This window comes from Uloborus diversus, chromosome 6 (assembly GCF_026930045.1).
Source record: "Uloborus diversus isolate 005 chromosome 6, Udiv.v.3.1, whole genome shotgun sequence".
NCBI classification, from domain to species: Eukaryota; Metazoa; Arthropoda; class Arachnida; order Araneae; family Uloboridae; genus Uloborus; species Uloborus diversus.
This window is the reverse complement of record NC_072736.1, coordinates 34,751,247-34,766,099: the sequence shown is the minus strand read 5'-3', so window position 1 is coordinate 34,766,099 and position 14,853 is coordinate 34,751,247. Positions and strand designations below refer to the sequence as shown.

Below are 14,853 nucleotides of genomic sequence, written 5' to 3'. Positions count from 1 at the left end.
AATATCGCTATATTATGTCGAAGGACAATTTAACGTGACTGAAGTTGTGTTTCGAGCAGTAGATGTTTTTGAAGATTTAGTTAAAACAAATCAAGTAAGCTCTTTAAAGCAATCTGAAATATCTCAATATTTTAAAAAGCTGTAGTTTTTTAATTTAAAACTAATAAACATATTTTATTTTTGCAATTTCTGTTAAGATTGATTATTTTGAGTCATAAAAATTATTATTATTTTTTTTATAATTCGAAGTTTTGCAGTGTCCCCTTGCTTTCAAGTTTGACTGAATGACATAAAAGTTCCTTAATTTGAAGTTAGTTTGGTTTGAATTTTTTAGGCTGTAGATTTGTGATTGTGCTGAGCATTTGGCATGTTGCGCTGACGCATCCAGCCAAAATACAAGCAGCAATAGAAGGGCAGCAATGTTGTCAGTAATCAATTAACATTGTTGCACTCCATTGATCCTGATAGCATGACACCAGCGCCGAGATATCCAGATGAAAATGTTTGGCATGTTCATCACTGACAGAACCTAGGTTCTTGGGAAAGAAGTTGAGATGTGAGTCAAGGAGATGAATTTTGAGGAACATATTGCAACCCATCAAGCTGTACGCACTAATGCACTTCTGCACAACATTTACATATTCCGGAGATTTATTATTTCCAAGAAAATTAGCTACAACAGGCTTAAATGCCAACCATGCATCTATTTCAGTATTGCTGTGTAAGCCTTCGAAGTGACTGTCTGCAACGATTCTTCTTATTTGTGGACCTATTAACACACCTTCTTTCACGTTCGCATAACTCAACTCTGAAAACTTGTCGGATTGGTGCTGAAAAGCATCTGAATTGTTGTATAGTTCTCTCCTGATAGATATGCATGTTAGGAAGCAATGGGGACTAAACATTTTTAAATATCATTGTAACTTATGTATTTTTATTGGAGCATTTAAATTCGGGGTGGGGTGGGGTGGGGGGCTGAACCGTACTCACAGTCAATGGGAAATTTCAGCGTTGCATTAAAAAAAAAGTTCCAACGAGAGGGGATTACATATATCCTTATTGATATCTCGAAAACCTGATGTAATAGAGCAAAATAGTTTTCAGATTTGCAATCAGCATGAAACACCGCATCAGAAAAAGTAAACATCATGCCAGAATGGCTTGTTTATCAGTGTATTCATATAAATGTTTAACATCAAATAAATCAAACTTCTCTTTCTGAATAGTCACTGAAATTTTTAACTGCTACAAACAGAAATTTAAAGAAAATGCTTTTTAATATTTAGGATATTTTACTACCATACATTATACTTCCATCTTTTTTCTTTCCCTTCGTAAAGGAACAAAAATTCAGCTAAATATAAGGGTTTAGTTCTATCATTTAAAATGTCGCCACTATTTGCTTCATACAATTATCAAAACATAGTATTATGTATACTTTTTATTTACTTCATAACTCAAAATAAAACTTTTTTAAATACCTGACAAGGGCCAATTTTCTTTTTTCTGCTCCCTTGGTTTTGAAATTGTGTCATTCATTATGCTTAGTATTTTACTTTTGCCATCTGTAGAGAAAATAGAAATATAGCATTGCAAGGTAACATTTAAATAATGAATGGATTATTAAAATAAATAAATAAATAAATAAATACAGATAATAAAATGGTAAGCATAACTTTAAAAGAGAGTCCTAAAGAATATATAGGGGGCATTCAAATGAAACCTGGTCACAAGCCTAAAGTAACGGTTACGAGTTTATTAATTTATCCCATTGCGGCACTAATCGGTCGATTCCCTCTTTGAAGAAGGTAGTAGGTTGCTATCGGATCCAGAATTGAACCCAGTCTCATACTTTGTCATCTATTGTGATAGCTGCAATCTCCGGTGTGTCATCAGCGAATAGCTTGTTTTAGAGGTCCAAAAACATGAAAGTCACAGTGAAAGGTCTGCACGGTAAAAGGGTGCACGGAGGATGTTCCAGCACCTGCGCTTCCCACCGGAACTACTGCAATGTCGTCTTCACCGCATTGGCCATATGTGGTTGCCTTTGGACAACATGTCTGGCCGTTTTGACTTAATGGCTCGTCTAAGGCTCTGTAAAGTGGCTTGATAACGCTGGGCACTGATGGTGCTTCCCTTTTCAGGAGCTCGACTAGCAGTGGGCCCCCTCCCTCTGAGTGGGCCCTTGTAGTCAAAAAAGGACATGTTTCGTAGTGGACGATAACTTGTGTGAACACCTTCTCTTTGGCGTTAAACTACATTGTCACTGTGCAACATGAAACATTGCACATGAGTCAGTCTCTACCAATAGATGGTGTCTCCATACATGCAGTTGTGTGGCATCGTCTAACGTCTAATGTGAAGTTAGATGCACTGACCTGGTTTCATTTGAATGAGAACCTTATAGAAAAAAAAATATTACCTGCTCCTTGCTGTATTGCTTCCATAATGATTCGCAGAGGCAAACCAGGCACTTTAACATCAAGCTAAATTTATAAATGAAACAAATCAAATAGACATAAGGGAAAATAAATGTACGTAATTAAAGCTGAAACTGGGAATTATTCATAAAAGGCAATGTGCGCACTGGGAGTTGGGGGGGGGGGGCAGGTGATAATACCATGCATATAAATACCATGCTCAGTGCATGTTGATAACCAACAACAAGCACTAGGCCTAGCTAGGCTGGTCCTAGTCAATTTATTAGATCCCAATGAAGATCAATGACCAGGGCCGGATTTAGGGGAGGGGCAGGTGGGGCTACTGCCCCAGGGCCTCCACAACAAAGGGGCCCCCACAATAAAAATTTTAACAAAATATCCTAACTTTCACGGGTTGAAAATATGGGATATATACATATATATCATAATATTCGGATATATATCAAAGTATCGGATATTTTAGAAAATATGATGATCTTTTCGAACCCTGATTAGGGGCCTCCACACTTCTAAATCCAGCCCTGTCAATGACTTTCCATAAGCTATCTACCCCCTTCCTGATTATAGCCTCTTCCTGTAAGCTGTTTCGAGTTCCCACAACCAAATAAGAGTAGTAATTTTGAACATTTGAGGTAAAGGGGGAAAATTGGAAGTAGGGAGGTAAAAGCATAACAAACACTACTGGATTTCCAGTGAATAACCAAAACACAATCTCCGCTGTTACATACCTTAATTATTTTAAGGTATGTAACATAAAGAAAAGGATGTACTTATAAGTTCAACTTTATAAGATTATATAATTCAACCTCCATATTTATAATACAAACCAAGTTAAAATGTTAGGTGTGCAATTTTTAAATTAAAAAAGTTTCAAAAAAATTTGTCATAGCTAGGGCTGAGCGATATCAGAATTTTAATACCGCCATATATCGATCTCCAAATGTCGATATTTTTGATATATTCTCGCGAGGGGGGGGGGGGGTTGCAAGGGTTACAGTTCAGAGCATATTACATCGAAAAACAACAGAAAACATTTCCAAATATAATATATACAATTATTTCTCTAATTCAAAACTTTCCTGGAGAAGGGGGGATAAATACTATAGCAGTAGTATCATGTGTTTAGTCAACAAATAAGTTTTATTCTAAACTTACCTGAACAGCAGTGATGCCCTTTTTTGTACCAGCAATTTTAAAATCCATATCTCCTAAATAATCTTCCAAACCCTGTAATTGTTTAAAGTGTAATGAGATAACAATTGAGATACAATTTTGTTCATGTGTGTGGATTTTTGTTGATTACAATTTTGTTGTTTAATGAGATACAATTTTGTTTTCATGTTTTATAAGTAAAAAAAAAAACTGTAATGGAAACAAATGTACAATATTTGTAGTTTTTTGTGAATTATTTTTCAGAAGAATTTTTACACACTTATTTGGCCAAAATAGCATGTTGTTCTAAATTTTGAATTTTAACTTATTATTGCAATTGAAGTTACAGAAAGCAGATTTATAATTTTATAACATAACTAGCTGTAATTGCCCGGCATAACACGGTCTGCTACAAAAATAAAAGATGTGTCAAGTGAAGCAAGCTCAGCAAAGTGGGTAAAAAAGAAAAGAAAAAGTACACACCAACTTACAGTACAGATGGAAAAAAAAAAGCAGCACATCCCAAATTGCCAGCCTGGCTGGCACACGACAACACTGTTTTATTACCCTTTGTAATTAACTTTTTCTATAAACTGATATAAATATTCTTGGTTCATAAATGAGCTAATACTTGCTTGAAATGTCCTAACTCATTTAAGTTTCTAAAGAACCAATACAACTCATATATTTCAACTTACTTCAGTGCATAAAATCAAAATTTATAAAACTAAGGTTCATTTCTTAAGGCAATTTTGTTGCCAATGTTATAGTCTTATAGGTTTGGACAGAAATTTAAGTTTTTGATGATTATATCAAAAACCATGTCAAAAAGGGGCTTTGACATGACGTTAAAAACTATGGTTATAAAACTGGATAAAGCCACCAACTGTCAAAAACTTGTCAACCCTTGAAGAAATTGTAACACAAATTTCAAATAATTTTTGCATTATATACAAAAGAATTTACACTTATGCATTGTATTTATAAATACATTGTATTATACTGCTCGGGACATGTAAACAGCAGTATCTAAATTTTTTTTTTAATTTTTGTCTTTTTTTTTCCTTCAGTTTTACTGTACAAACATGTTCGTTTTCCACAGAAAATAAAGCGTGAAGAGAGCATCAAATTCCAAATTTTCCCCTACTATTTGTATGGAATCAGGAACAGGTTTTTTCAAATACAGTAGAGTCTCAAAAACCCGAGTATCGAAAGTTCAAGGTTCTACTTAATTCGAGATGCTTCATTCATATTTTAAATTTAATTTTTTAGTTGCTCAAAAAACATTTTCATTAAAATCTGAAAATAGAAATTTTGCTACAGTAAAACTAATTAACTTCCAACAGGAAATAAGGAAAAGACATTGAGAAGTTTGTTTCAACAACTCCCAAAAAGAGACGAAATATTCGACTGAAAGATATGTACTATGACTACAAGATATGTATTCAAAGATGCCTTGGAGATAATAACTTGATACGCAAAATTGACATTGATTTTTGACAAAGAAAGTGTTAACATTCCTTTTGGAGAATGATTGCAATTAAAAAGTAGGTGGACAACTCAACGCCACATGATTTTCAAAAAGGAAATTTTTCACAACTAGCAGTTTTTGTGTTATGCAAGATACATCTTGTATACACATGATGTCTTGCGCACCCTGATAGATGCAGAAAACTGGTCGAAATGATATTGGGCACTGTCAAAATACACATTTTGGTAGTTTAAAGCTGAGCACGTCTACGCACTGACATAGCGAAAAATTAAAATCATAATTCGTTTAGACGCAATTAAAGCGCAAATTTATGTTGAAATTTGAGTAATAAATTTTGCGTGAAGAAAATACTTCTTTTTCTTTGTACAAAGAAGTAAAATGTGTCGTTCCTATGTCGTCTGAATAGTGTCAATTTTCAATCTAGCAGAATTTTCCGGATAATTCGAGTTTTCAGTAATACATGGTGATATGAGCCCCAATTAACTCGGATTTTAGAGACTATACTAAAACTCAAAAATTAATTTTTATAAATGCTACCACTAACCTGCCGATGGGAGAGTAATAATAAATGTATCATTAAACTGCATGAAAATAATGTTTCAATCTCTCCTACCTAACTAAAGCATTGTGTATAAATATTGATAAACTAAACAAACTTTCTTCTTTTTCGCAGAACTTACCAATATATCAGTTAATATTTTATATTCTTCAATTTCATACGGCTTCTCTTCGTTCGGAACAGAAATTAAACCAACAGCAATCCCAGCAACTGGCAATGAAATAGGAACACCAGCATCCATGAGAGCCAAACTTCCGCCACATACCGAAGCCATAGATGAAGATCCTTTATTAAATGAAAAAGAAATTGCCTTTAACTTTTCGAACATTAAAAAATGAGACTGAATTATTTGTTTTAAACAATTATGAAATAATTATTTAAAGTTCGAGATACAGTAGGAGGGTACAGGGGAAAAACAGGTCAGTCAGTTTTTTCAGAGAAACGGAATAATGATGCCATTTAGTGGCTGCTGAAGTATATTTTTTGAATAGTCTATCATTTTTTGTACAAAACCTTGTCAGTCAACTGAAATATTTGTTTGAAAATAGGCAGTACTCTATGAATGGAAAACATTTAAATGCAATTTTCTCAAAATTAGCTTTTTTAGGGTGATATGGTTTTTTCCGTTGCATCCTTAAGTTTCCTTTGACTCATATGATCGCTTTGGAAATGAAACAATTTGGTAATATTAATCAATTGGTGATAAAAAATATTGTATGATTAACACATTAAATTTACGCAAACACACAATTATATTTTTACTTGAAAACAAATTAAAAACTCAAATTACACATCCATTAAGGGATGCCTTTAAAGTAAATCAGCGACAAAGTAAAAAAAAATTTAATAAATCATTATGTTCTCTAATATTTATTAAACATTTTAAACAGTTTATTTAAAATTGGGTTTTAGAACATACAAAAACTTTCAGTACTCCTTTCATTTGAATATGCATAGAAAATCCCCCCCCCCTTTCCATCAGACTTATTAGCTGTGTTTACATGGACACTTTCAACCATGCAAATAACCTGCTTTTCATCTCATTCTGGTTATTTACAGGAGAAATGTGGATTTTTCCCCCCTCCAGCTTCCTTCTGTAGTAAATGCAGAGTTTATACCCAGAATTCATTATGCGAAACAAGTTCGTGTACTTGCTGGGTATAGCCACTAACAGAGGCGTAGCGGCGGGGGGACGTGCCCCCAACTTGCTGAATATTTAACCTTTGTCCAGTACAGTAAATTAGGACAAAAAATGGCCAAACCCAAACATCAAAAAAAAATTAACCTGTTGCAAGTTATCCTACCAGCAAGAAGTGGTAAAAAGTCCCAGAATTTTTCGCTCGGGTTTGAGGGGAAAGAGGGGGATGAAATAATCCTCTTTTTTTAAAAAAAATAATTTCTATTGCTCAAAAAAATTACTCAAAAATCGCTGAAACCACTCTATAATAGTAATACAATAAACTCTCATTGACAAAAATGCTAATTAACCAGGGTGCACAGGCGGAGAGTGGGGGGGGGGGGGGGGTGATTTTAGGCGCAGATTTGTCATTGGAATTTTTAAGGCAGTTTTTTCAAGGTGTATATCTTTCTTTTTTGAGAGCTTTTATTCTAGATGGGTTCTTTGTAACACTTGAAGGGTCTGCCATAGCTTTGAGGGCAGGGAGGGGCTGTAATTTGCATTCTGAAATCAACGATTGCAGTGAAGTTCACGAAGAAAGTTGACTGATTTTAAACTTTTCCAAAGTACAAAATGCCACTCAATGATATAATAATGTCAGAAGGTTCATACTAAAATGATCTAAGCGAGCTTTTGACAAAAATTTCATGAATTTCAAGTTCTTGCGCAATTTAAACATTTTTTCAAAATGGAACTATACGCTTATCTCTAACAGTTAAGGAATTAGCTATTGGTTCACTTTAAGCGTGGACACCCTGTATATATTATGTAAACTAAAAATTTTGATTTTAAATACTGCAAAAAAGCAATATAGTAGAAGGGAAAGTGAAAACAGTTCAGCATAATTTTTCTGACCATTTAATCAAATGTGTTAGCAGCGATGGGGGGGGGGGGGTTAATCTGTAAGTATATTATTTTGTTTTGGGAGTTGTGAGCTATTGTTCTTGCGAGATGCGACCTGATTTAATGCATTTTAAATTTGATATATACTTCAATTTGAAACAGAAAGGGGGGGGGGGGCATTGGAGTATTATTTTATTTGAGATGGGGTGCTTTCACTTTGGGAGGAGGTGCACCATCGCTCTTTGAGAATAGACACACTTGATTTCTAACTTTAACTTTGCTTGAAATAATTTTTCTACTTGAAATATATGGAGGGGGTTCAGGGGTACTGCTTCGTTTTACGGGGAGAGGGGAGCTCTGCAGCAATGGTGAGTCATCCCTCTTGAGGAGTAAAAATCTTTAATTTAATGCTTTTAAATTTAGTATGATATAATATTCCCACTCGAAATGCACTCTAAAAAATCCGGAAAAATACTCAATATAGCAATTTTTAGAAGCTCCCCCCCCCCCTCCATTGAAAAACCCGACGCACAATAGGGTGGGACTTTTTACCTGTTCTTATTGAGAGGGTAATAAACAATTTGCAACTGGTTTAAACTTTTTTTTTTGGATGTTTGGTTCCAACCCCTATTTTTACTGTACTATTAAGAAATTAGCACAAAAATCAAGAAGAGTATCTATTTTTTCTAATTTGTATGGCCTTAAAAATGCATTTAGACAATCTTTGCTAATGTTAGGGTGGAAAAGCGGTTTGGAAGCGTTTCCCCGGCCATTTTTTTAGATTAAAATTTGAAAAACACAATTGTTATATTTTTCCTCTAATTACATTAAGGGCTTTTGGGGTTCTGTCCCGAAAAATTTTCAAAATTGTAGTTCAAAAACAGTTTTAGACGATCTTAAATGATGTTTAGGGGAGAAATAATGTGGGGGACTACTCCAAGAATTTTTTCGAAGATAAACATTCTAAATATGCCATTGTGGCCATGTTTGATATCTTCATGAGGACCGACGATTTGTCGAAATTGGAAATCCAGAAACAATTTTATTTGACTTTCAATAATGCTAGGGGGAGTTTTCGGAAAATTTACCCTTATAATTAATTGGAATTCAAGCCGTTAAACGAAATTTAAGGCTATGTTAAATGATGTTGGCACTAGTGGAGAGAGGCTGACGCTCCCTCATAAAATTTTCGAAGTTAATTGTTAAAATGTGGTTTTAGACCATCTTTGGTAATGTTAGGGTGAAAAGAGGTTCGAGGCCTCTCTTCACCAATTTTCGGATATTAAAATTATAGAAACACAATTTTAGATGACTGGCTGACCCATGTGAAACATTTGTACTCAAAAGAAGAATTTTATGATTTCAATGCAACTACGAGATACTATAGACAAATCCAGTGCGAGTAAAGCAGCAAATTAAATTGAAATTTACGCTTTTACTTTGTTTAAACATTTTAAAAGTTAAACTGCGATTGACAGAGTTGAAACCAATGTTTTGTTTCCTGATTTGAACAACAACAGAACTGATGCTTAAAACTCTGCTATGAGTATAAGTTTGCATATAAATAGAAACTTGGATAAGAACTCTGCTCAAGTAAAAAACTCCATTAAAACAATATTTTTTGACCCAGATTTGAACCCAAGCCCTTCCCCTTATTAGCAAGCTACTTTATCCGACCGAGCCAATGTGTCTTCGCTCTTGGCTGTGAAGTAATGTGCAATAAAAATGGGAGAAAGAACATTTTTGATTAAAAGAAAAAAAAAAAAGGCAATATTTAGACCATGGATTCATTTTTCATCATTAGCAGACAAGGTAAGCTTTGAAATGAGTAGTAAGTCATGGAATTCAATGAAGGAATAAATAAGATCTCCTGTAGCGACAGAAAAACAGGCTAGAGACTCATTTATGAAATATTCAATGATATTATCAGGCTATATTCGGGGACTCTTCCCAAAAATATTATCAGAATCTAAGCCATAAATGCAAAATTTTAGATGTCCTGGGTGATATTAGAGGTAGGAAAGGTTCGGGGACTGTCAAAATTTACTCAAAAATGGAATTTTAGACAATGTTTAAGAATGGGGGAGGGCTGTTTTTTTCGGGAGTTTGGGCAGGGGCGCACTTCCTAGATGTTTCTTGAAATCAATGTCCATTACTAGACCATCTTTTGATGGCAATAGGAGAAGACATAGGGTTCGGAGACTTTTTCAAAGTCAAAGTTTCAAAACTGTTCTTCTAGGCTAGGTTTGATAGCGTGAGTTGAAGGGATAGAGTTTGGGACCTCTATCTTTTATCAGATTAAATCATTGATAAAAATGTTCTGAAAAACTCTTCATCAGTTTTTCTTTCCCAAACTTATTTGACTCCTTTGGTTTTCCCATAATGACATTTTCAATTTCCAGCCTTATATATTTTTATTTGTTTAAAATACAAGCATTTGCGGCCCCCATCAAAAAAACTTTCAAGATTTAAAACTGATATGGTTTTTTTCAGTGAGAAACTTTTCACTTTCTTTTGTTTTAAATGTCATGCCTGCTGAATATCGCTGTTAAATTCTGGGTTTTTTTCGCTTTTTATATTTAAACACTTAGAACTACTGATGTAACTAGTCATGACATTTTTCAAATCTCACTTTCTCTGATTCAACTTTTTCTCTATTTAAAACATTTTTTGGCGGCACATATATTTTTCTTCACTTAACTGCGATTTCCATAATATTTTTATTAAAAAAAAGGGTAAAAGGAAAAAAAAAGATAGAAATGTAATTATGTCAGTGGCCCCCTATGAAGTTACGTTTATTCACCAATTCATTTCTTATTTGATTGAAGCTTGGTTAAAAATTTTTTCGAAACATTTGTTTCAAAGGCTCTCAGTTAGGTAAATCATAATGCAGAACCTTGGATGTTTTTAAATAATATTCAAAGATTGCATTTGCTTTCAGAATTTTGCCGAAGAAAACCCCCTTTTTGAAACCTCTATTCTATTTTTTCACTTATTATTTCTATTCCATTTTCCGTTTTCCTAAAATCGCAAAAGTTTCCTTTCTGTGTTTTTTTTTTTTTTTTTTTTTTTAAATCACGAAATTGGTGATCCGATTTCTGAAAAACTAAGGGGTGGGGGGACACCTTTCTTGGCGAAAACCCTGGGGTACAGAAGTAAAGTGAACATACTAAGAAAGCAATATATTTTTTTATTATGGAGAAAAATGAACAGTTAACCCTTTGATGCATGGTAGCTTTGTTTGAAACCACCATTTTTTTAAAATTGTTTTTTTAGTCAACTGACCCAAACGCTTCAACAATTGCCTGAAAAAAAGTTAAATAGTGGTTTCATTAAACCAACAAACATAAATAAATCAAACAAAGCTACCGAGTCACAAAAGAATAATTAGGTTAAAAAATGAACTTTTTTTTTCTCATTTTAACGTCAATCCAAAAAGGTTAAAAATTTTATGCTGTAATGTTTCATCTCCTCTTGAAGAGAATTACCGTTTGATTCAAGTACTTCAGAAGTTAAACGTATGGTGAAGGGAAAATCGGATGGCACAACTGGTCTCAGACTTTTTTCTGCTAATGCCCCATGACCAAGTTCTCTCCTACCATATGTTCCAACACGACCAATTTCATTTGTTGCATAAGGAGGAAACTGAAATTCAAAGTTTCATAAACAAAAGAGAAATGTTTACATAATTTGTTAAAACTGATCTCAATTAAAAGTAATGTCAAAAAGCAATTAAGCGTACTTACTTCATAATGCAGCATAAAATTCTTCTCCTTCACTCCACTAAAAATACAATATATTTTGAATACAATTACTCGCAGAACAATTTGCAAAACTAAAAACATTTGAAACATTTTACAAGGATAATTAAAGATGCTCTATTTAACTTACCCTGTAATTACAGAAACCGGATCACTACGAAAAGCTGAATCTAACGAATCAAATGCCACTGTACACAGGACCTAGAAATTTTTTTTATTGATTTTTTATCATTTAATGTTTTCATGAAATATATATAATCAGGGCAAATCTAACCTGTCAGCATTGTGACAACTCAACAGATTCTAATCACAGTATTTAACTTTCATTACAAAAGCTTTGATTGAGTGGTTATATCTAACGATTGCTGGGTGATGAATTGTCATTATCATTAAGACAGTAAGTCTGTGAGTTGACACAATTTTCCAATACTAATGATACTATGAAATGTGTACGAAGAAAATTAAAATTGCAATAGATTATCATACTTTTAGAATTTGTGGAACAGGAAATAAAAGAAGCCATTTTGGGAGAAAAAGTTACAATGCAACAGAAAACACATATTAAAGCTGAATATTTGAAAAACTTAAAAACATTTTTCACAATCTCTCCTAAATGAACTTAAGGCCATGTTTATGAAAAAACCTTTTTTTTTTTTTTTTCAAGCAATAACCTTTTATTTGATGGTTATAAAAATATTTTCAGCAGTTGTTTGAAAATATTTTTTTCGAAATCGAAAAAAGAGAAAAGAAAAGATAAACAAATACAAATGAATCAACTAAATTCTGAATTCAACAAGGCTGTGCTTTTGTTGCTAATCACTCCCTCGTGAAGATCATGAGCTTTTTTAAAACTGTTCTCCCATCAAAAATAATAACACTTTCCTGAAACTTATTCCAATCTATTACATCCCTACTGAAATAATTTTTTGTTTAATTTCAAAATTATATTACAAAATGAACAGCTTCAAACAGCGACCTCTCATTCAACCACATTTGCCAAAAATAACCCATCAACATTTTCTATTTCATAAATTAAACAAACTGAATTATATCCTCTCGAACACTCTTTTACTCAAAAATATACACATTAAGCCATTGTCTTTTAAGTCAGTAATTATTTCAAACCTGAAACTAACCTCACTTTGCTTTGGATCCATTTCATTAAATGAATTAGTGTTACAGTTTACATTTCAATATTTTACACATACCTGTGTCTGGCCTCTTTGGAAAACGGCAGACCCGTGAAGTGGCTTGAATACATCAACAGCACATGAAATGTTCCTCAAATCAGTCAAACTACGCCCATCGCACCTGGAAACAGTTGTGGTTTAAATATGTTTCAGATATATACACAACAAATAATAATAAAAATAAATAATGGAATAACTAAATAATAATAAATAAATAATAGTTAATAACAATCAATATAAATAAGTAAAAAAAAACAAAAAAAAAAAGAAAAACAATAATGAATGAACAAATAAAGGATGAATGCTAAATAATAATAATGATCAAAAATACAGAATTAAAACTAACAATGATCAAAATACAGAATAAAAACAAAGTAATGAAATAAATAATAACAACAAACACTATGGAGCTGTCTAGAACCAGATAATATAGATAAACATGCGAACACCATTTGTAGAAAATTTTCAAGCTTTTCAGACAATCTTGACATTTTTTGGGCAAGCAACAAATGTTGACCGCCAATTTTGAGGGGCCCCAATTAATAGCATTAAAAAAGGAGTAAATATAATTGGAAAAACATGCTGGTTGCATAGTGGCAACTCACTTTTAATTTAAAATTTTTGCTGTGGCTGCAATATAAGACTTGAGAGGAGTGTTTCTAAGCAGAAAATTTTTAAGAACTCATTTGAGTTTTCAGACAGTTTTAAATTTATTTAGGTGTGGAGCTGTTCACAAATGATGTCATGCTTTGAGGAGGCAGGGTATGTTATGAAAATGTGAGTTAATGACTAAGGGGTTGGCAGAGGCAAGAAGAAGTGACATCATGCATAGTTTGTGAAAAATAGCGTGACATGTGACAAAGAGGGTGGGAGTGGGAGGGGGCAAGGTGAAGTGTGACTTAGTGACAGTCAAAATTGTTGAAAAGTGTACACCATTTACGGACAGCCCTTAGTTTTAACTTATTGCAGTATTAACTTACCTTTTTTCTGTGCTCAAAACCAAGTTTCTAAACGTACATTTTGAAACCATATTTAGAGCTTCATACAGCACTGCTACATCAGCATCTGGATAATTTTCTATAAAAACACAAATATTTTGTACCAAGCTAAGTTGGAATTTTTAATGTTAATACATAACTTTTTCACTGATACTGAAGAGTTTTTAATTGGTAAAATCTTGAACTCAATAATGATGTTCATCATATTTCATCAGCTTCACAGCTGATGGTCATACCATAGATAAAAAACCAAAGATAATGAAACTATAGATAAAAAACAACAAAGAATACAGCCCCAAGAAAAGTTAATATTGATTTAAGGAAAAAGAAAAGAAGAAGAAGAAAAAAAAACCCCAAGAAAGACTTTCAAAAGCAACTGCACTGAAAATGTACCTTTGCTCAACAAATTAACTAACATTTTTTAAAAAAATATAAAAATAATGCATAGATCAGATGGTAAATAACAGCTAACTGGTAACAAAGGGATGAAAAGAATACCTTTCAGTTTTTCTAGTCCTTCTTGTATCACAGCATCAATAGCTAGACCTCTCCCAACCTACAAATATAAAAATAGTAAAATCAAAAGCCCATTTACGGATTGAATACAGGATCGATTCAATGAATTGAGAATATATTACCTTATCATAAGAAAAATCAGTCAAGATTTCAGTTAATTTGGCTTCACATATTCTTGAATGAAAAAGAGAAAACTACTGGATCAGTAAGTAAAACATTTATAAAAAAAAACTTAGGAACAACAGACACTAATAATTTTAAATACTATAACTTTACAAAAATGAGGAAGATACATTTAATTATTTTGCTTTTTACTTCTGTTATAAAGGACTTTTATAATACTTGGAAAAAAAACCCTCAGTGGGCTAAAAGTTCTCCTTCTCCAGTTCCAGTCCTCTTGCCAGAACAGGAAAAAATAGCTCACAGGCTTGAAATTTTTTGCAGTAGTTTGTGCTAAGAAGTTAAAAAATTACCGCAATAAAGATTAAAGTTCAGTGGAGTTTAAAATATTTTATAAATTTTCTCTTAATTTGATGTCTTTCTAAAAAGCTCAAACCTTCAAATCTCTTGCAAGAGCAAAAGACATTAACTCAGAATCCTGAACTTTTGCACAATAATTAGTGTTAAACAGTTTCAAATTTTCTGCACTAAGGCTAAGGCCGATTTTTTTCGGCCCACCCTATTGTGTACACTCAAAAGGGTTTAATGTTTTTACAGTGCTTTA

At 32.9% G+C, this 14,853-nt stretch overlaps 1 protein-coding gene across 2 annotated transcripts in view; it reads right to left on the bottom strand.

Moving 5' to 3' along the window:
• The window catches only part of LOC129223750 (polyribonucleotide nucleotidyltransferase 1, mitochondrial-like), a 63,657-nt gene that overhangs the window by 16,790 nt on the left and 32,014 nt on the right, over nt 1–14,853 (bottom strand). For both annotated transcript variants that reach the window (XM_054858110.1, XM_054858111.1), the window contains exons 8-18: nt 14,252–14,303; nt 14,112–14,169; nt 13,596–13,692; nt 12,634–12,736; nt 11,556–11,626; nt 11,411–11,447; nt 11,153–11,309; nt 5,766–5,929; nt 3,597–3,668; nt 2,423–2,486; nt 1,482–1,565 (exon numbers count right to left, since the gene is read on the bottom strand). In XM_054858110.1, coding sequence (XP_054714085.1) covers nt 1,482–1,565; nt 2,423–2,486; nt 3,597–3,668; nt 5,766–5,929; nt 11,153–11,309; nt 11,411–11,447; nt 11,556–11,626; nt 12,634–12,736; nt 13,596–13,692; nt 14,112–14,169; nt 14,252–14,303 — 959 coding nt within the window. The remainder of the gene's footprint in view (nt 1–1,481; nt 1,566–2,422; nt 2,487–3,596; nt 3,669–5,765; nt 5,930–11,152; nt 11,310–11,410; nt 11,448–11,555; nt 11,627–12,633; nt 12,737–13,595; nt 13,693–14,111; nt 14,170–14,251; nt 14,304–14,853) is intronic.